At 37.9% G+C, this 20,595-nt stretch overlaps 2 protein-coding genes across 3 annotated transcripts in view; both read right to left on the bottom strand.

Annotated features, from left to right (window-relative positions):
- HTT (huntingtin) overlaps positions 1 to 17,100 on the bottom strand; it is an 81,447-nt gene extending 64,347 nt beyond the window's left edge. For both annotated transcript variants that reach the window (XM_071753375.1, XM_071753376.1), the window contains exons 1-10: positions 16,775 to 17,100; positions 10,914 to 10,997; positions 10,347 to 10,467; positions 6,057 to 6,116; positions 4,061 to 4,140; positions 3,573 to 3,711; positions 3,189 to 3,330; positions 1,556 to 1,734; positions 1,040 to 1,244; positions 164 to 211 (exon numbers count right to left, since the gene is read on the bottom strand). In XM_071753375.1, coding sequence (XP_071609476.1) covers positions 164 to 211; positions 1,040 to 1,244; positions 1,556 to 1,734; positions 3,189 to 3,330; positions 3,573 to 3,711; positions 4,061 to 4,140; positions 6,057 to 6,116; positions 10,347 to 10,467; positions 10,914 to 10,997; positions 16,775 to 16,875 — 1,159 coding nt within the window. In that variant the 5' untranslated portion in view covers positions 16,876 to 17,100. The remainder of the gene's footprint in view (positions 1 to 163; positions 212 to 1,039; positions 1,245 to 1,555; positions 1,735 to 3,188; positions 3,331 to 3,572; positions 3,712 to 4,060; positions 4,141 to 6,056; positions 6,117 to 10,346; positions 10,468 to 10,913; positions 10,998 to 16,774) is intronic.
- A 2,592-nt stretch (positions 17,101 to 19,692) lies between these two features.
- Positions 19,693 to 20,595, bottom strand: part of GRK4 (G protein-coupled receptor kinase 4) — a 36,412-nt gene continuing 35,509 nt past the window's right edge. The window contains exon 17 of the mRNA XM_071753370.1: positions 19,693 to 20,555. The gene's annotated coding sequence lies outside the window, so the exon portion shown is untranslated. The remainder of the gene's footprint in view (positions 20,556 to 20,595) is intronic.

Below are 20,595 nucleotides of genomic sequence, written 5' to 3'. Positions count from 1 at the left end.
TCAGAATTCTTAAGATTTACAGTGATTAAGCTCAGATGATAACACAAAGGCATTTGGGAATGAAGACCAAAGTTCATCAAGACAATGAAGCAGGGAAGAAAAAAACAAACAATGAAAAATCAGAAAGGAATGCAATTAAAGATCTGTTTTTTTAAATAATCACCTTTGTGCTTTCTTGCAAGAGCAGGGCTGCATGAAGACCCCCCTCCAGCTGCAAATCACAGAAAGTAAGACATCAGGGCAAAGACAAAGCTGCTGGAATCATGAAGGAATTCTAAGAGGCACAAATGGGAAGGAAAAAACAAAAAACCAAAGCCAGGAAGAAATAGCCAGCCTGTTGCTTTTGAAGTCCATGGGGTTTGGATCATTTGCCATGAAATGACTTTCTACTTTTCTACGTCACTTGTGTAAAGTTCACTTTAAAAAAAAAATATGCTCTAAATTTCACTGCTATGATTGCTTCTGGCCACTGAATTACCTTCTAATGGTAGCAATATGAATGATCTGTTAGTTCAATACAGAAGTTCTTACAGAAATCCAATCAGAGATTAATTCCTTTGAAGCAGGTAAATAGCAGTTAAGAGACACATGCACATCAGGGACAAGAACACAGCTGATTTTAACAGTTATAGATAAACTTTAGTCACGCTTTAATTTCATGCTGGTTTTGATACTCAGTAAGGAGCTCTCCAATTAGTATAAATTCTGATTAGATCAGCTTTTTATGAATCACAGTTGTCAGATGCTAGGTGAGAACATAATTTTGTGAGAAAAAAATTATCTGTCACCAGTTAACTTGTTCTGTGTAACCAAAACACCCATCAACATAAAGTGTAAGCAATACTCTGGAGTTTGTCATCATACATTCGTTGAGTAATGAACGGAGAAAAGAAAACCTTTAGCTGTACCTGTGAAAAAAAGAAGTCATGCATAGCTTTATACATTTCATTATGTCCTTCATACTTTTAGCTAATGTGAGAAATACAGCTGGTGATGTATGTTCACCTGCCTTTACTCAAATTCCCAAGAAACAGCTTACCTATAAGTTCAACTATGCTCCCACTGCGGCTCCTGCTGGCAGATTCATCTTTGGATACACTGACCTGTGCAATGCCCCCTGAAGTGGTCAGGGCATGGAGAAGTTCAGGTGGTGGTGTTCTAAAGAGCTGCTGTAATAATTCTAAGGCTCCAGTCACAACATTATGATCCTGATGCTGGGTGTAATGCAGAGTTAATTCATAAACCTAAAACCCAACAAAGTACAGGAGAAAGTATCACAACACACTACATTTCTTTTCATATACCATATTAAAATTCAGTGATGCATTAAAAATGACTGATGTTTGCTACATCTAATCTTTACACTTTCTAATGGGAAAATTCTCATTGATTGTAGACATTCATCTGCCTTTTTGGTAGAAGCCTTTTGCTTCTATTTATTGTTAGAGAAGGAAGAATCACATAAAAGAACATCTAGCGAACACGGGGTTTTTTTTATTTATTTATTTTCTTCCAATTAGTGCCCTTCAGGCAAGGGTTATTCTTAATATTCTACCTGTATAAGTTGTTCTGGTGAAGGCGAGATCTCTGTTTCTTTTCTTGTTACACCAAAGCTACCTTTCAGGATGGTATCCTTTACTTGTTGTTGCAATAAAGGTATGAGATACCTCAGTGTAAGTAAAACACCCAAAATTAAAAGAGTGGGACGATCATCTTCTACAGGAACCAATAAACCTGGGGAATAGAAAAGAAGGAGTCATATCACCGATCAATGGTGCTTACTTTCAACACAAATGTTATTTCATGTAGTCCACATAGTAGCTTAAAAAAAAAAACCAAAACTCTATTAAAACTTAAGAATGTTTTCTAAATGTAGAAACATTTTAAACCGAGCATTTAATATCCCTGACAATGACTTAAGCAATAGGGGAGAACTGTCAGAGGAACCTGTCTCACCTTCCCTTTTCCCTACATCTTACATTCAAAAAGACAAAAAAAAATTATTTTTCGTAGTACTTGATACTTTCTTTAAGTGATCCAGACTCCTGCTATGATCACCTGACTCCTCTCCACTTGGCAGTTTAAGCAACTTCAAATTTAATTCTCTCACACACACACATAACAATATCTTAATGAATGGCATTTCTATTCCTGTCTCATTCCTCAAGTATAGCAGGTATATTCCATATACCTGCTAATCACAGAATCATACCCAAAACCATATTAAGAACAAGTATAAGTTATACAAGAAAACACAACATTCTATGCAGGGAAAAAAACCAGCTGAATCAAAATCAATTTATAGAGCTGCTATTAGTGGTCCTACCTGAACTCAGTACCATTGCCAGGATGCTATAAAATGTACCTTTGAGGCAGGAAAGAACAATGTGTGCACAGAAGAACAGTATTTTCAAATCACACCCAGTAAGGAAAGTCACGATGTGGTTCTTGAATCTTTCACCCCTTTTTAAAAGCAGCAAGGCTAACAGGATAATGCTTTATGCATCTCTTGGTCTTCCTTACCTGTACTTATGCAATATAGTCTACACAGCAGAGAACTCTTTGTCAGTACCAAAACCAAGGCAAAATTTTCTGCTACAACCCAGACAAGTATATAGAGTTGCAACACACCTCAAAGCCCATGCAAAATTCCCAGTTGAAGAAATATAGAAGCAATACCTGACATGAAGTTGTGTACTTTTAAAAATTCAGTTTCTGGTCTAAGTTAGATTTTCAACAAAGAATCTACATTGTGCTTCTTCTAAAAATGTTTACAGGGTATTTGTTAGCGACCAAGAGAAGAGCAGTCATATCCTCCATTTCAAAGGATACTGCTGCACTAACAACCAAGCTGGTGAACAATGGAAGTCTTGACAGACTCCTATGCAACTTCTTGCAGAATCCCTAAAGCTTGTTATCCAATAGAGGAAAGCCAATGCTTCCCTAGCTTTGGCTGTTTCTTTTCAACACTACTGAATTAGCATTGCAGCACACACACAGATACCAACAGCTTTAGTCATATTTTCATTTAGCAACACAAAAGAGAGAAAACATTAACAGCATAACTGGTAGTCTAAGTAACCTTGCTTTGCCTGAAAACATCTTGCACATGAAAAGTGGCTTAAATGGAAAAAAAATTCATGTTAATTGTACCTGAAGCAAATTTCTTTTTTTTTCCTGAATCTTACCTAAAAGTACATTCAATAACCAGGCATAGAAATATTGTGTTCTTCGTGAATGTTGACAGATGCTTACTGCTGATCCTGCTGCTGTTCGACGGATAGTAGGGGAGCTGGACTTTAGATTAGCTATGAAAGCCTTCAATAAAGCCTAGAAACAAAGATATTTCACTTCTTAAGAGAAAGAAAAGGAGACAGAAGTGAATTAAGTCATGAGCATATGTATTTTTCATCATTTCAGAGAAATACTTAATTTACATCTAGCAAGGACAATTTTTGCCTGAATTCAGCCATGCAGCTGCAACATTGCTTTCTGTAACATCTAACTAATATCAATGATAGGTTACATTGCTTTGAGACATAACAGAGCAAGAACTGGTTAAAGAGAAATACCTTAATCTCATTGTCATTTGCAAAATTGCCAAATGCTGCCATGATTTTTGGTATTGCTGCAGCCAGTGTCTCCTGTACCGATTCTTCAGGTCTTTTACTTATTCGTGTTAGACAGGGCAAGAGGTTCACCAGGTATGGCCTAAATGTGGCAAAGGAGAAAAACTAATTTGAGATCAGAACATCCGTGACTGATGTAAATATTTTTAATTCATACTCAAACTCTGTGGTATTAGTAAATCACAAAAAATGCACCTGTTAACTACATAGAACGTAAAAAACTATAGTCTTTTGAATTAAATTTGAAGACATTCAGATAGAAGTAAAAGAATAGAATATTCTAAAAAAAAAAACCAAGTTACTGTCTTTACAAGTTTCTTCCCACTTCCCTGCATAGAACTAAAACCTCCACAAGTAGAAACATAAGAACAGTACCCTTAACATCTATAGTTCATTAAATGTTCTTTGGAAAGTTCATAGGAGTTGTTTACCTGCACTTTTGAGGCCGAACGAGATGGGCAAGCTCAGCAAATCTCCAGAGTGCTGCACGTAGACTTCTGGAAGCACCATTCTAGACAATTTACATAACTGTTACATTTCATCAAGAAAACACTGCTCTAAAAAATACCTATTGTATACCAATAGTACACATTTTTACATTTGACTTAAAACAGACAAAAATGTAAGATTCAGATTTAACCATTTTCCTTAACTGGAAGCCATGCATTTCCTTCAGTTAAAAGGAAGTCAAGTCATCTCCATGACTGCCTTCAGTTTTCTTGATAGAAAGAAACAGCAAGAGAGAGAAGGAAACATATGAGATCTTCAGTCTGCTGCAATCAGCTTAAAATACCACAGAGAAAGGCATCAGCCAACAAAGAAACACTGATGATATGATAGTCTAAAAAAAAACCACTGGAACACTTGCAGAGATGTAAATGAAGCATAAAACTGACATCAGTGGATACATATGTAAAGAAGTAATGCTCAGCTCCTTAGTGCACCAAAGAAAAAATGCACATATTGATCTGTATCACTTCAGAATGGATTGCATCCCAAAGATTAGTACCTATTTCTCTGTATTGACACCTTCAGTTGAGCACCTGACTTGAGCCAGAATGGCTTTAGATCCACTGTCCAATGATACAGAAAAGGTCCTTAGTATTGCTGGTATGGCAGAGAACTATGGAAGCCAATAGAGTCTACCACACTAGTTTGAACATAACCAAAACACTTCTCAAATCAAGTCCCTCTGAAGACTGAACTGAGCTAGTCAAAAATTGTCATTTCTTTCATATTGTCTTTAGCTAGTATAACAAAGACTCATGGTCTTGTTAGCATGACAAGTTAAAAAAAAACAAAACAACCCCCCCCCAACTTGCATCTGAATTATAAAACGTGCAATTTTGAGGTCCTGAGCCAAACAACAGGATTCTGGAATGGCTCCTAAAGTGACCCAACTGATGCACAAACAAAATTCAGTCTTCTGGGTGCTTCTGTTATGCCTGCTACCCCTCTCCCATGAATATGAGAGCAAGTACTCAGGAAGTTTTTGCCATCTGAACAACAAAATAGTGTGCTGAAACTTCAAAGTTATTTTTGTTCATGTTAGCTGTTTTTTGTTAATTACCATGTCTGTTTCAATGAAGGTACAATACAATAAGTTATTCATGCAGGGTCTACAAGTAGTCCACATATGACAGATGAAAAGCTATCCACACTGCTTTTTTTCTTTTCTAGAATTCTTTTATTTCCAACGAAATGTAACAAAAAGGAGTAGCATCACTGTCTAACAAGTAAGACCTGTATATTCTCTCTATACAAGCCTTGCTGTATGTTTATAGATATGAGACATATTTCAGTGATACTGTCCTGCACAAAGCATTTTTCTTTTGTAGTCATATACTTAAACAGCTATTAATAAAATTCTACCCATGGACATAATTAAATTGTGACTTGTGGAGCAAAGAGAGATGATTCAGTATTTTCACTTATGCTTCTTACAGAAGCCATAAGTTCACATCACACATTTACAAAAAAATAAGTAGTTAAAACTTACATCAGGTCACTTCAGGTCTTAATCAAATGACTCTACCAAAAAGTAATGTAAAATTAAGAATGTCACAGTCCTCCATCTGCTTTTCACCCCCCTTTTGCTCTTTCCAGTTCAGTCAGTGGAGCAAACATCACAAATATGCCTTATTCATTTGTGTGCAGAGTCACTAAGGTTAATTCAGACTGCTGTTCACACCAAATGCTCATATATTTTCTGCCAGATAAGGTTTCAAGAGTGGCCAAATCTAAACAATGGGGCCAATAGTGAAGGACTGAGTAGAATAATACATTAAACAGTCGTAGATCGTTCCAAAGTGAAACACTGACCATGGTCTTAAAAGACACATTTTTTATTTTACACTAAAGCCACACTCCAATATACTAAAACACTAAATACCATATTTCAAAGGGACATGTAAGTTAGAAACTCACCTTTTTAATCTCTTTATACAGTTCTAACTGTAACCTAGGAAGATTGGAATCCATCAAAGCCTGCAATAAAACGCATTGAGAACATACTGTATCAGAGAAGAGGCACTTTACAGGAAAAAAGCTGCAAAAGAAAACAGCTTTGAAAAGGCACAAAACTACCTAACCACCCCTGTATTTGATGTATAACCAGGAAAATGCTAAATACTAAAGAGAGATACCTTTATCTTTCACACAAACACTAAACAGAAACACAAAAATTCCCCAAACTCTGTTACTTGCAGTTAATATTCATTGCTTTACCCATTCTACCTAAAAAAAGGCCATATGGAATCAGATTACAAGCAGAGCCAACTTAAGGTGCTAACTGGCAGTTGCCAGGAATAGATACTCATGAATAGAATATTAAATCACAAAAACAGTATTCACAAGCAGCAGGAGGTATTCCCTGCTATATATCCCCACTGTCAAGTAACCTCCTACTATTTCTCAAACTGAGACTGTATTTGTACCATTACCTTTAGCAGCCCTTGAAAAATCCTTCTTTCATCAATCAGCCTATTTTCTGCATCCAATTATTACCACAAGGTGTTCTGGACACCAGAGGTATCACATCCCAGGATTTAATCAAGCATACTGTGACAGAACACACATTGTAGTTTGAGCCTGCAGTTTAGCTAAGAAGTAGGGTACATGAAATGAAAATAAGCACCAAGAAGTAGTAATTTGCCATTCATCTCAACGCGATCATTCTCCCTCCCTCTTTAAAGTGGCAGAGGAAACAAAAATAGTTCTAGTATATGTAATCTCTTCATATATAATATTTTGTATACATACAATTACCCTTTCTCTTCCATTTTTTTCCTAGAACATACTACTATTTATGAACATTTCCACCACCACCTCCTCAGTTTACAATAAGAGCTTCACTTAATGTGCAAGTGCCTACATTGCAGATTTATACATTGCTATAATGTTCAGTATTTCATTCATTGTTCTATTTTTTTCTATCCATAGTCTATTCCTTGACCAATAATTTAATAATTTCTAATTTTCTATGTGCCTTTTTGACCATCAACCAAAGCCCACATCTCCACAGGATTGATTACTCATCATGACTACAAAATGTTACATGGCACATGTTGATGTAGAGGCCACAACTGCTCAGTGAAGTGCCTGAAGTTCTGCAGAGCTTAACTGCCCAGGTCTATAACTGTATGTCCCAAAACATATGTTCCCTTCCAGTTAAACCCACGTGTATAATAAAATGGTATTACCTTCCTCAGAAAAATCTTACCTGGCTTCTGTATTTATACTGTCATAAGGACACTAACTATTAACTGCAGGTGCCTAGAACACAGCATGTAGGGATAAATCTCACATACTTTACTAAACTTAGCTTTTATGGGAACTTCACTGCCCCTGTACATAAGGATATCAAGCAATATAAAAAGACACCAGCTGCTGTTTGGCCTAAAGGGTAAACTTTCCTGACAACACACTCAACTGGAACAACTTTTTACTAAATTTTTTGCAGGCTAGAAATCTAAAAAGCCTTCCCAACTGGAAAGGAATTGTAAGTATAGATAACTCTAAATTACCACCAATAATAAATCACAGTTACTGAGACCAACTGTAACCTGTGTGAACAATCCCACTACAATCATTAGCACAGAGAACATAATATGATAGTAGAAAGGGCAACCAAGCTGGGAAAGGGTCTGGAGAAGATGTCCTATAAAGAGTGGCTGAGGAAACTGAGATTGTTTAATTTGGAGAAGACGCTGAGGGGAGACCTTATCACTCTCAAAGCTACCTAAAAGGAGAGTGTAGTGAGGTGGGTGTTGGCCCTTCTCCCAAGTAAATAAGACTAGAGGAAGTGGCCTAAAGCTGAGCCAGGGGAGTTTTAGACTAGGTGTTAGGAATAATTTCTTTACTGAAAGAGTAGTCAGGTGTTGGAAAAGCTGCCCAGGGAGGTGGCGGAGTGACCATCCCTGCAGGTATTTTAAAAAAAGTGTAGACGTGGCCCTTCAGGACATGGTTTAGTGGCCATGGTGGCTTTTTCTGGGTTGGTGGTTGGACATGATCTTAGAGATCTTTTCCAAATGTGACAATTACATGATGCTGTGATTACAACAATCAGCTTCAGAAACAAAACAGCTTCAATAACACCTTACTTGAAGAAACCTGATAACTCCCAACTTGATATTTCTTCCTTTTAAATAAGGGTATCACCAAAGCTATTTAAGCCTTGAGCTGTTTCTGTTGTCTGTGAGGTTCTGAGGGGTAAGTGCAGTGATATGTAAAGATGATCTACAGATTGTTTATCTAAATGTATTTGCTTGTTTATCTAAATGTATTTGCTTGTTTATCTAAACGTATTTGCTGTTCCAGTTTACAGCCTTACCTACACAGAGCTGACAGCATTTTAATTATGACCATAATTAATTATGAGCATAATTATGAACATAATAATTATGAGCATAACCTCCAGACAGGCACACAGTTACACAAGTAATGCTTATAGTTAAGGAGACAAAATATAAAGCATCTTTCTAGCAACAGAAATAGTCTCCAAAATGCCCAAGGTACTAAAAAAAAACCTGAATGCTGACTAATATGCAAGCTGAGGCCCAATTCCTCTGTTTCACTCATTTTTGTATTGCTTCATTTTGTATTCATTTTGTATGCTTCATTTTGTATTGCTCATTTTATATTGTTTCACTCAGTATTGCTGCTACTTGCACAACCAAAAATAAACACTGCTCATCTTTTTGTATCTGCATTTATACATGAGAGAGCATCTGCCTAAAGACAAAATTGCTTCCACACAGCAGAAAACATGGAAGCAGAGTACAAACTATGATCAGCTTTGATAACAGTATGAAACATCCAATGTGGTTCAAATATCACAACTACTCCTATTTCATAGCTGTAACCACCTGGCAAGATAACTGACTGATAGTAAACTCTTGTCAGTTAAAATCACATTTATCTTTAAAAGAAAACAAACTACCAAACAAAGGTTTGAAAAAACTCAAAGTCTTTGAAGTTACCTTCTAAAATGCCAAAAAGCAATCATATCAAATAGATCAGTGAACTACAGAAGTCTATTTTATACCAAGTCTACAGAAGAGTTTGGTGGAAAGAAGAAAGTCTGCATTCTTTAGAACTGTTTCAGAGCATCTTTTAAAGTAAATTAAGTTACATAATGATGTACACATTTCAAAGAGTGCTCAAGTCTTGCAAATGGAAAAACATTTAAACCATAATGAACAGAGCAAAGAACAACACAAAAAAGCAAGACACTTGCACTTCATCATTCCCTGTTGTGATGGAATAAACCACATAATCAGTAAACTTTCTTCACACAACTTTCAACCACATGCTCAACCCCCAAAACTTAATTCCTTCAGATATTTAAAAAACAAAACTTAACTGAGAGAAATCTCTACAGAAATAGGGATGTTTTGTTTGTTTGCTTCCACACACTTGCTGAAGAAAGTTTTTTGCGTATCTCTAAAGCACTTAAACTTTACATCAGCTAGATTAATCATGCAAGTATATGACATTGACTCAAAATTCAAGTATTTCAGGAAAAAAAAAACAAACCCAAAGAGGGTAGGTGAAGGTAAACCTGTCCTGGAAGCAGCAGATCACAGCAATTACAAAAAAAGGCTCATTTTAAGATACTTTGAGTCAAGATTGAGACCTTGCCTGACCTCTCATGAATGCCTGCCTGCAGTTCTCCCAACAAGCTCTTCAGTCTGGATCACAGCACGGTAATCTCCAGAACACCTTATTTACCCTAATTATTGCCTAAAAGCTTCTCCTCCAAGTCTCAGCAAATCACACTGCCTGATTTACATTATACTACTAGTTTGGGATAAAAAGCCATTAGATATTTCAGTCAGCTTTTAAATAATATTTTTACCTTCCCTCACATTAAGCCTCTCTTTGTTTATAGAACAATAATAGAGTATTCCTCAGTACAACAAGATGATTTTAAAAAAGCCCAAATTCTTATTTTGGCTAACCTGAAGAGAACAAAGCTAATGAACCACTGAAGGAAAGAATAAATTAGAACAATGAATGCCAGAAGGCAAGTTAAATAGCTTGGTCTCAGTCTTAAAAGCACATGCAGAATTTAGTAAAGCAGCTTACTTAACTTCTTACATTATGATATACTATCAACAACAGGAAAAGCAACTAAAAGAACATCAATATGAATTCATACAGGAAACTGCATCAAGAAAATTAAAATCAGGTAGTACAGTATATAAAAGTTCTTACTTTAATAACTTTATTAAGGCATTCATCAGCAACCATTCTGACATCAGATTCTGCATCCTCACTGCAGAGGAGAAAGAGTTCCATAGCAATTCCCAGCAGTTTCTGAAATTCTGGAGAATTTCTAAATAAACAAAACATTAGAAAAATTACAATGGACACTTCAAAATGTAAACACCAGTAGTATTTTTGAAGCAGTTTCATAATGCAGCTACACAGGTATTACATTTAGTTATACAAAAGAAGACATTCGATGGCTTAGAGAGCTTCATCTGGCAGGAGAGATCATTTCCCTGCTCCTTCCTACATAATTTCATAATTTGTCAAGGTACATGACATCTGTGCCTTAGTTTCTCTGTCTGAGGTAGAAGGATGTCTACTCAATCAACAAATCAACAAATACAATTATTTCTCAGATTCCAGGTTGGTTAAAAAAAAAAAAAAAAGTACCATTTCAGTTTTAAACAGAACTTAAGCATTCAAAAACATCAATTACCAGAAAGCCTCTAGATAACTAACACTCAAAGTATCTATTTATATTAATGCAATAAGTCAAATATTTTGTGTTACCTTAAAGACTGAGCCACTATGCTTTCACATATTGTTAGGCAATGATTCACTCGATCTTTCTTGCTAGTTGAAAGTTCTTTCTTTCTAGAAGAAGAACACAATGATAATGAGCCTGAGATAAGACTTCAAAAGTAAGGAGTGACCATTTAAACATTATTGCTAGAGTAGTGTCTAATGATTATACAGGAAAATGCTGCACTTTGACAGTCACGATGTAAACAGTTTTATACCAAGTACCTGTAGATGCCATGAATTCATATACTAACTACTACTAGACCATGGAGGAACACAAGAGACAGAAACAATACAAACTTAAAAAAGAATTAAACATTTAATAGGGAGCATCATATTAATTGCATGACTTTCACTGAGAAAACATATGGGCAAAAAATAAGCAAAAGAAGTAAAGAGAAAGGAAGGAAAAAGTGGAGGAGACAGAACAATGATGAATTAAAGACACTGACAGAAAGAAAACAGTTTGGGAGAATATGCAAATAAACCATTAGAACAAGTCCTGAAAGACCTAAAAATACAATATTTTTAAAAAGAACTTCTTCACACATACTATCAACTTAGACTTCTATTGTCCGGTAAGTTCCTGAAACTTAGAGATCATTTTGTATCCAAACTGTAAAGGATGCAATCCTATCATAAGGCAATCAGAATTTGCCTTCAAAAGGAAAATAATCCTATCATATGCCACATGACTTCAAATGGTTTGGCAATTATAAAAATAGCAAAGCTCTAGGCAGTCTATGCCCACCAAGAATGATGTTCCTATAGTAACACTTCCTATAGTCCAGGGAAGGCCAAGTTTAGTCAATTTGCCTCAACTGAGCGTAACAGAAAGGATAAAATTGACAGAATCAAAGTGTGCATATCTACAAGCAGTGCAGAGCACAATCTAAAAAGCTTCTACTTTGCAAAATTTGTTTAACATTCGCTAAACGTGATGTAAGTGCCTGTAACTCTATCTCAGTTTAGAACAGAAGTTTCTTCCCTGTTCCACCCCAATAAAGGGCAGTAACTAAAATATAGGGCAGTTACATTTGTAACTAAGACGGTGAAATTTTATTTATTGTACTCAGTGTCTACTTCTAACGTTACTGACACAGAATCACTTCTAGGAAAGCAGGTGTTACTTTTTAATAATTTACCAATAGCAACATCTGAGCCAAACCACACACCCCAAGGTACCGAGTCTGTTCCACAACAAAGTGGTCCCTACTCCTTCACTGATATCCACACAGAATTCTCCTCCAGTTTGGAAGTGAAAATTTATGCTCTGTGTTTTTAGTATTTGTCTGTCACAGCAAAAGCATCAAATGGCAAAACAGCATTTCTGAACTAGAAACACTGGAAAATTACATGAACAGACTTGAGTTACATTAATGTAGTTAACACAGCACTAAGGACCAACAGCATGTAGCACATTAAATTAAGCTAACTCAAAAGGCATTGTTAGAAAAAAAAATTTGAATTAAGCTGTAATATTAAGAGCTTTACTTTAAGTAATAGTATATTTTTTGAAAGAAAAAGTCATTCTCTGCAAGCATCCTTGTCCTTTTTCTTTTAATAGTTTGGAATTGGAGGGCTAAAAGCATTTGCTGACAAGATTTCAGTTTCTTCTCCAAGGATCTTCTCATCTCACCCAGAAATACCTTTTTTAAGTTTAAAGAATGGTTCTTAACAAAGGCATTTGAACTTGACATTATTTTGTTAAGGTAAGCTTTAGCACTCCTCAAAGAGGGCTGCTTCTTTGCCCTTCATCACCTGGCAGAATACAAGCAGCCAATCTGAATTTGATCAAGCTATATGATTACTTTCTATCTTGAAGAAGCACCAGAGACTTCAACAGCACTTTAAGATCACCTCTAGAAAAACAGCAACTACTTCCTAAAATGTCCAACTGATTAAGCACTATCGATGTAAATGGGCACCTAAGAAATGGAATAATTTTTATTTTTATGGTAATTGTTACCTAGCATTGCCTGCATCTCTTATGAGGACCATTTTCAATACACACTCAACCCTTGAATAGAATAGATGTCTGAACCTATCCATAAGCTCACTATTCCAGATAGAAAATACACTGAAGATATTGCCAAATTAGACTGCTTTGAGGACAGTTCATCATCTACACATAATATAGCCCTGAGCAAGGCAGGCAGTAGTGTTCCATACTACTCAGACCAGTGCAGATCACTCTCTTCAGCAGATTTCTGTAAACAGAGAGCTCAGTCAATACAGGATTTTTGACCTTACTAAAATAACTAAGTAAAAAAAAAGCCTGGATAGAGAAAATGTAATGTGAAAACTGAGAAGGAATGCATATAGGTAACAAGTTACTATTTAAACTGAAATAACAAACTAGAGGTGAAAGCTACCAGTTACTATTCAAAAGGAATAAAGAACATTCAACTGAGTTTGCTGTACAGTCTTTCATCTGCCATTTGGTTATTCAACTTCCAAAAACATCAGCCACTGGAGAAATTAAAGACACAATGTACATCATGTGCATGCACTCATTTTCTATGCCCACACCAACAGAAGAGGAAACTATTTTTTTTTTTTTAAATGACCTGGCTACAGAGAGATGCAGCTCAGTGATACTTATTTTTATTAGCCCTTTCAAATTAAGGATATGTAAAAGGAGTACAGAAGCTCTAGAAGGAAACTCAAATATAACAAAGATAACAAACTGAAAACCAAGTGGATCAAGAAATAAACTAAGGCCAAATATGGAGGACACTTCAAGCAATGTACAGTAACAGACAAGGATGAACAGTCAACTAGAACAGCTCCACAACATCTGTGACAAACCCTAGACATGGTAGCTCAAAAGGAAAATAACCTAGGAATCACCACTCACAAGCAGGGCAATGGGTGTTATCCACACAGTTCAGGTAACCTTCAATGGAGCAAAAATATCATAACTCTACACATAACACTGAAATCTATGACCACAGCTCCAAATACTAAAAAAAAATAAATAATTAATTAGCATAGAAAAATGCATATTGCTGGAGAGCACTGGCTCTAGCAGCACCGTTTACTGTAAAGGTAATGGCTAGAACCAAATGTAAGGAGAAAAAATTAAAACAGAGTACCACTAAAATCAATTACAATAATTAAATACTATAACAAGCAGACTAGAGAAAAAAGTGAAGAATCCACCCTTGGATCAATCAAATCAAAGTTACTTTTACAGAAGTACCATTAGCAAGGCATTCAGATCACTGTAAGAGGTAAAAATTAATAAAACGTAAAATATAGGACGTTGCGTGACATCCCTCCTGCTTTTTAGCTTCACTGATAAAATCTTAATTTTTCCATTTCACACTGTAGTCAGTGGGGGTCTTGTAGTACAAACCAAAACACCTAACTCTAACCAAAATTTAAGGCACTGAAAAAGGTAAAAATAAATATGGAAAAAATAAGATGCCTCAGTAGAAGTGTATAGGAGCAATATGAGATGAGAGTACAACTGAAATTTTCACAGAAGAAAAGTAAACTATAATAGACAGTAGAGGGGACCCAGAAACTGATGTCTGAATGGAACACATACAAAAAGAGTAACACATGATTATTGCTGATTAAAATCTCTAAAAAAAAAAAAAGCTCATAGCTTCTCAGTAAGAATTAATATTTCAATGAACAAAGCAAAGCCAGGACACCAGTTTTGTCAAGTGCTCAGAAAAACTTCAATATGTGTTGTGCCATTAAGTCATCTCAAGCCCCATAACTCTGTGTTCTTAAAGCACTTCATAGTGGCAGGCAGAGAGTCCTTAGCAGTGCTCAGTCAGTAACCAGATGTATAATCAGGTTCTACCAAAGATATTCAGATCATCTTTGCCTCCTCCAAGAGGATAAGTGAATTATTTTTTATTTTTTAGTTATTTTTAATCATGTGGATGTAACAGTGTTGTTGTAAATTAAGGTAGCTTATTTTGGGAGATAAATAAAGTTAAGGTGGATAGTTAGTTTTACTTCTGTAGAAAAAAGTCCAACAAAAAATGTCTAGTGCCACCTGTAATAATGAGATTACAACTAGAGGAAAACCAGGCAGCCGCTCACTTGTCTAATTTAGGCAATGGGACAACTTTGATCTAATGCACAATATCAAACAGATATCTAACAAAATAATTAAACAGCAAACCAGTAGCATTTGTGCTATGACATTCATCAATTAATTTATTCTTTCATTACTGATAGGTAAGCTGTCATACTTTTACAACAGTAAACAGATAAAATGATAGAAAGTTACTACACAAAACTATAAAATACTTGTGCTAGTTGTACAGAACCACAATTAAGATGAACACCTCTTGCAAACACAAGAAAAACACTGTGAGGCTATTTTCCTTTTTGGTCCATTACAAGCAAATGTACAAAAATGCAGACAACATTGTCAATTACATTGAAGATGTCACCTGGTGTTTCACTAAAAATCTGTGAAACTTCAGCAAAGACTACCATGATATCCTTCCACAGGCATTTGTAAGGCTTAATGCTGTTACTGAATCTGTAAAGCTCCTGGGGGCATGCAACACCATCAGCTTTCTGAACACATACACTATTTTTAAACACAAAGTGAAGTCAACAAGGACAACTACAACCCTAATTTTTTTAATATTCTGAGGAGAGCATGCCTATATTCAGACCCCCTAAGCAAGCATATCATCCCTCAGCAAGCACTACAAATAATTTTCAGGACTTTTTCTTGAAATACCATGATCTTATCAATAACTTTCTGGACAGATTTTTTTTTTTTTTCAACTACAGATAGGAAAGACTAGGAAGAGATGTGCTATGTGCTCCACATAGCACAACGGATAAGCACAAAAACCACACATACCAGAACAATTAGTCCCTGCAGATCCGTAAGGCATCTAAACATAATTAGCTCATGAACGTTCTATGTTTCATGTTATGCCCTAGAAATTTAGAAATACATTGAGATTGTTTGAGACAACACACTCCAAATAGTATTAACCATGATCATTTCCTTGGCATCCAAAGCAGAATGTACTGTGGGAGCAGGTAGCCAAGAGCCCAGCTTCCCTGCTTACCATCCTCTGCCAAAGCACTATAAAACTGCCAGTTTACAAGTTACCTGCTCCTCAACCCTTCTGCTTTTCCTTTCTCCCCATGAGCTGGAGAAAAAAAGTCAACAATGTGACTCATGTATTTATGCCATAAAATCCTGTGTCTTTTCACCTGCTCAATAAAAAGTATTTCTAGAAGCTGCCAATATAAAGGCAGCACTGCGAGACTGAACAGCTCCTCGTCCTCCAGTAATGCCTCCCGGTGGGAAACCTGAGTATCGCCTGGATGGAATGTATCTGCTCCTAATGTTTGAGACCAGACGGCTATCAGGAATATTTGAACTAATTTCTCTTAGGTCTCTGCGCAGCAAGTCAGAGCACAAGACTTTACATGAAGTTTGTCATAAACAGACACCCACATCAGCTTCCCACAGACGCATCAGACCTCGGACTTTGTAAGATTTAGCGCCCTGTTATGCCTCGGAATTTTCCGCCTTTTTTCCATCACCGTTTTAGCTAAAAAGTAAAGTTCTCCTTCGTAAAACCTACACAGCGTCTGGCCTGTTCTGCTCCTTATCCGTACCGCCGCATTTTCTAACGTGCTTGCCCAGAGAAGTTATTCCCAGCTTAAACTCCAGCAGAGAGCAGGCAGCTCCCAGACACCTCCCCAGAGCAGCTCCCAGCCAAGGACAGGGGAGCGCCCCAGGGCCGTGTCCCGCGGGACCGCCGCTCCGCCTGTCAGCAGCCGCCCCGGGGAGGGGGAGGCCGGAATGTGCCGGGAGCCCTCCCAGACCCCGGCTGCGGGCTACTCACGGTCTCTGGAGCGGCTCCTCGGGGATGGCAGCGGGACTCTGCTGCTGCTGGAAGGAGCGCAGCGACTCGAAGGCCTTCGTCAGCTTCTCCATGGTGGCCATGTCCGCTCCGCCCGCGCCGGCGGCACCGACACTCCTCCCGGCCCTCTCACAGGGGCCCGGCGGCGTCTCGCTCCCTTCCGGCGGGTCCGACTCTCGCTCTCTCCCGCTCTGCCGGCGCTCAGGCCCCCCCGGCGGTCACTGCCGCAATGAATGAGGGAGAGGCCGCAGGGGGCCGCGGGCACTCCCAGCCCGCCCCGCCGCCATCTTGGACCCGTCCCATCAGGCCCCACGCGGCTCCCCCGCCCCCGCCCCTTCCCCACCGCCCCCGCCCCCGCCTCAACCAAGCCCCGCCCCCCAAGCCCCGCCCCCCGCGCGCCCCCGCGCACGCGCACAGCGCGAGACCCGGGGGCGGTGTCACGCGCACGCTGACGTCAGTAGAGACAGAGGCGGGCATGAGGCCAGGGATAAGGGGCGGGGTCTCAGGGAAGAGCGACAAGGCCACTGTCCAATCAGAAAGAGGAATCCTCCGGAAGTCCCCGCGGCGGGTGAGCAGCCAGGGCCGCAGAGTCTCGGTGCCCACAGGCACGAGGGGTGCGGCGCAGCGCCCCCTGCTGGGCCGGAGGTGCTCTTTGAGCCCAAAAGCAAGGCGCGGGGAGAGAGGGGGACGGAACTTAGCACCGATAATGTTATTATTTAAAAAAAATAAAAATCTCACCAGTATTTTGAATCTGCAGTGAAAGCGCTGATTAGCACAGACCTGGCTATTGCTGCGCTTTAATAATAACAGCTGATAAGAACTGGCAGTTCAGCTTGTATCGCAATTGTCCTGTGTCACCTCACATGGGTTGCAGAGCAGAACAGGCCCTGGAGCCTTTAAGAAGAGAAATTCCCAATAAAATTCCCATGACTTCATATGCAAGCCATGGAAAACCAGCGAAGCTCCTGTCCTTGGATATGGCAGAAACACCCTACGGATCCCATTTTTGCCAAATATTCAGTAATAGGGTGCTGTGCCAGGTAACTGGGTTAGCTGGTTAAAGATGAAGCATTTGGAAGAGTCCTCTGAAAGTAAACCCATAGCCAGAACTGCAAGCAAGTCACCTCACAGCAAAACCCCAGCTTCATTGTAAATGTGGGACAAAATATTTTCCCCCATTCTTTTATGATAAAGCTTGCAGAGAATTTTCTCTGGAACATACGGATGATGATTATTTTTTTATTATTATTTAGCAAATGATAACTGAGAGTATCTGGAATGCAGCAAACACTACGTGATCAGTGCACGTGCCACGCCACATGTTGAAATAAATTCAAGCACATTAAAAAGAGCACAAGCTCTTAGCAGAGATTAAAGAAGCCACCAAACAGGTCGGGCTTTGCAGAACAGATGTGAACCTTTTGATCTCAATGTGTGCCAGTCCTCTAAGGGCTGCTGACTCACAGGCAGAAATGCCAAGGCACTGCCTGCCCACAAGCACACTCCTCTTTGTTCTCCTTCTCCTTCCCAAATGTCCTGGCAGTCTGAAACCTCTGGCTCATTAGCACTGAGTCCGGGAAACTGGAAGGGAACTCAGGGATACCAGGTTTTTTCTTCAGAAAGTGCCTCATAAGTAGATAGCTGATCACTGCTCCATGGTTTTGCATGTATCTTGTCACTGCTGCTGCTCAAAGAGCAGCCCCCCGAAGAGCTGCACTGGCAAAAGGATAATAATAAAATAAAAAATTTAAAAAATGTTTTTAAAAGTGTTGCAAAACTGGCAAGGGGCAAGAACAAGCAGGCAGGGTTAGAGAACAGGCATTTTTGTCAAGCTGTAATTGCCACAGCGAAATATAAAGTCACAGTCTCAGTGGAATAAAAGTGAAAAACCTAAAAGGTTATAGGGAGTTCAGTGGATGATGATAAACTAATCTCAATCTCCAGGAAAAAAAAAAAAAAAAAAAAAAAAAAAAAAAAAAAGAGAGAAGAAACATGCTTTTACCTTGTTTTTAAAACAAAGTCATCATGAACGTGGAAAGGTTTCCTAAACACAGGCTACCTGGGCACAGGCTACCTCTTAATGTTTTTTAAAACAAGTTGAATAAGCACAGAAAGAGCATTTTTTGCCCTGTCCTGAAGCCACACTGAGGCCAGCATTTCTGCATTTACACCAACAATTCAGCAGGTAGTTGGTAGGACTCAGTGCAGACTTCATGAGGCTGCTGGCCCCTAGAGTCTGACACATGCACAGATAATCTGCACTATGCCACAGCATGGTTAAATTACTGCTAAAGTCACTGAATTTGAAGATGCTTTGTGTAGCAATGGATTGATGAGCTATTCAACTCCTATCTTAAAATTACAGGAAAAGCCTTTGCATAAACTGGGGAAAAGGCTGAAAATATAAGCAGCCTACAGTTGAAAAGTATTTGATACAGAAAAGCCCAAATCCAACTACTACCAAGGTACAAATTCTCAAGGAGAGTGAAGTCTGGTTATTGGCCTTTGGCTATAGAAGAAAATTCAACATCCATGATAAGGCTGATGACAAACAGAGCTACAGCTACTACTGGCCAATCCTGCACTCACATTCATAGCGTTATCACAGTAAATACGTTATAGAAAACCAGCCTACACCAGTGTTTCTGTCTTTTCACACAGAAATTTATAAAGAAATCAAGATTCAAACCATGAGATAAGGTATCAGTTGAGCAAATTCAACAAAGCTAGTGCAATTTTTCCTGGACCTGACCATCTTACACTGGTAATGAAATCACAGCATGTAATACACATTTCCTAATTCAACAAATTGCAATTTTTTTTATAGTTACAATTTTTCTTTTATCTATCCCAGCTACCATGATAGACATGGTAAATAAATCACATTGGACAGTAATACATGTGGTTGAGATATGTGGCAGTGTTTTGCTTTTATTTCAAGAATAACAATGCTAGAACATCCAGGAAAACATCTCATGAGAACATTTCAGTGGTTTGGAGATAGTGAAACTAATTCATCGCATGTAACAATCAGCTCTGCCATACTTGGAAAGAGTTCTGGTGTTCTGGACACATGTGGAACATAGGAAAAGTTTCCTACATTTAATGTTTAAAATATAACTTACACCATAAGAACAACTATGAAATAAAAAAATGAGATGACATCATCATCATCATCACCAAAAGGAGCCAGGCAGGTAATTCAAATCAAAGTAAACATAAATTTAACTTAAAGATGCTTCCTCTTAATTTTTAAATTTTAATTCAATTTTTGAGCTATTCCTAAAGATAAGAATTTTCTGAAAAAAAAATCTATCACCAAAGCAATGGTGATAATTCCAATGTTAAATTAATGTAATGTTAAGTTGCAAACCAAAGTAAAATAACATTATTTCCATTGACTTATTTCAGTAATTTGGAGACAACTATTCTTTGTTGTTATAAATGGCAATGATAGATTTCTTACATCAGTATGGTTTGAAAAATAAATGAAGTGCATTCTAAAAGTTGATTTTGAGTTGCTTTTGATAGTTTCTATCACCAATTTCTCATATTAGGCATCATTTCATTCTGAGAGGGAGATAATGGTCTTTAATAATAAAAAAACTTCAGCACCTCTTGTTTTTGGAATAATTTGGGGGAAAACCCAACATCTTTTACTAAAGGCTAAAATTTGTAAATAATGCTCTCTTTCTGACGGAAATACCAGTTTCTTCATATTTATTACTATACAGTAATTATTTTTAGGTGCTCATTTTTTTAACTGAAACTATTGTTATAACCCAGAAATATAACACCATCTC

Source organism: Heliangelus exortis, chromosome 10 (genome assembly GCF_036169615.1).
Source record: "Heliangelus exortis chromosome 10, bHelExo1.hap1, whole genome shotgun sequence".
Lineage (NCBI taxonomy): Eukaryota > Metazoa > Chordata > Aves > Apodiformes > Trochilidae > Heliangelus > Heliangelus exortis.
This window is presented reverse-complemented; position numbering and strand designations above follow the sequence as displayed.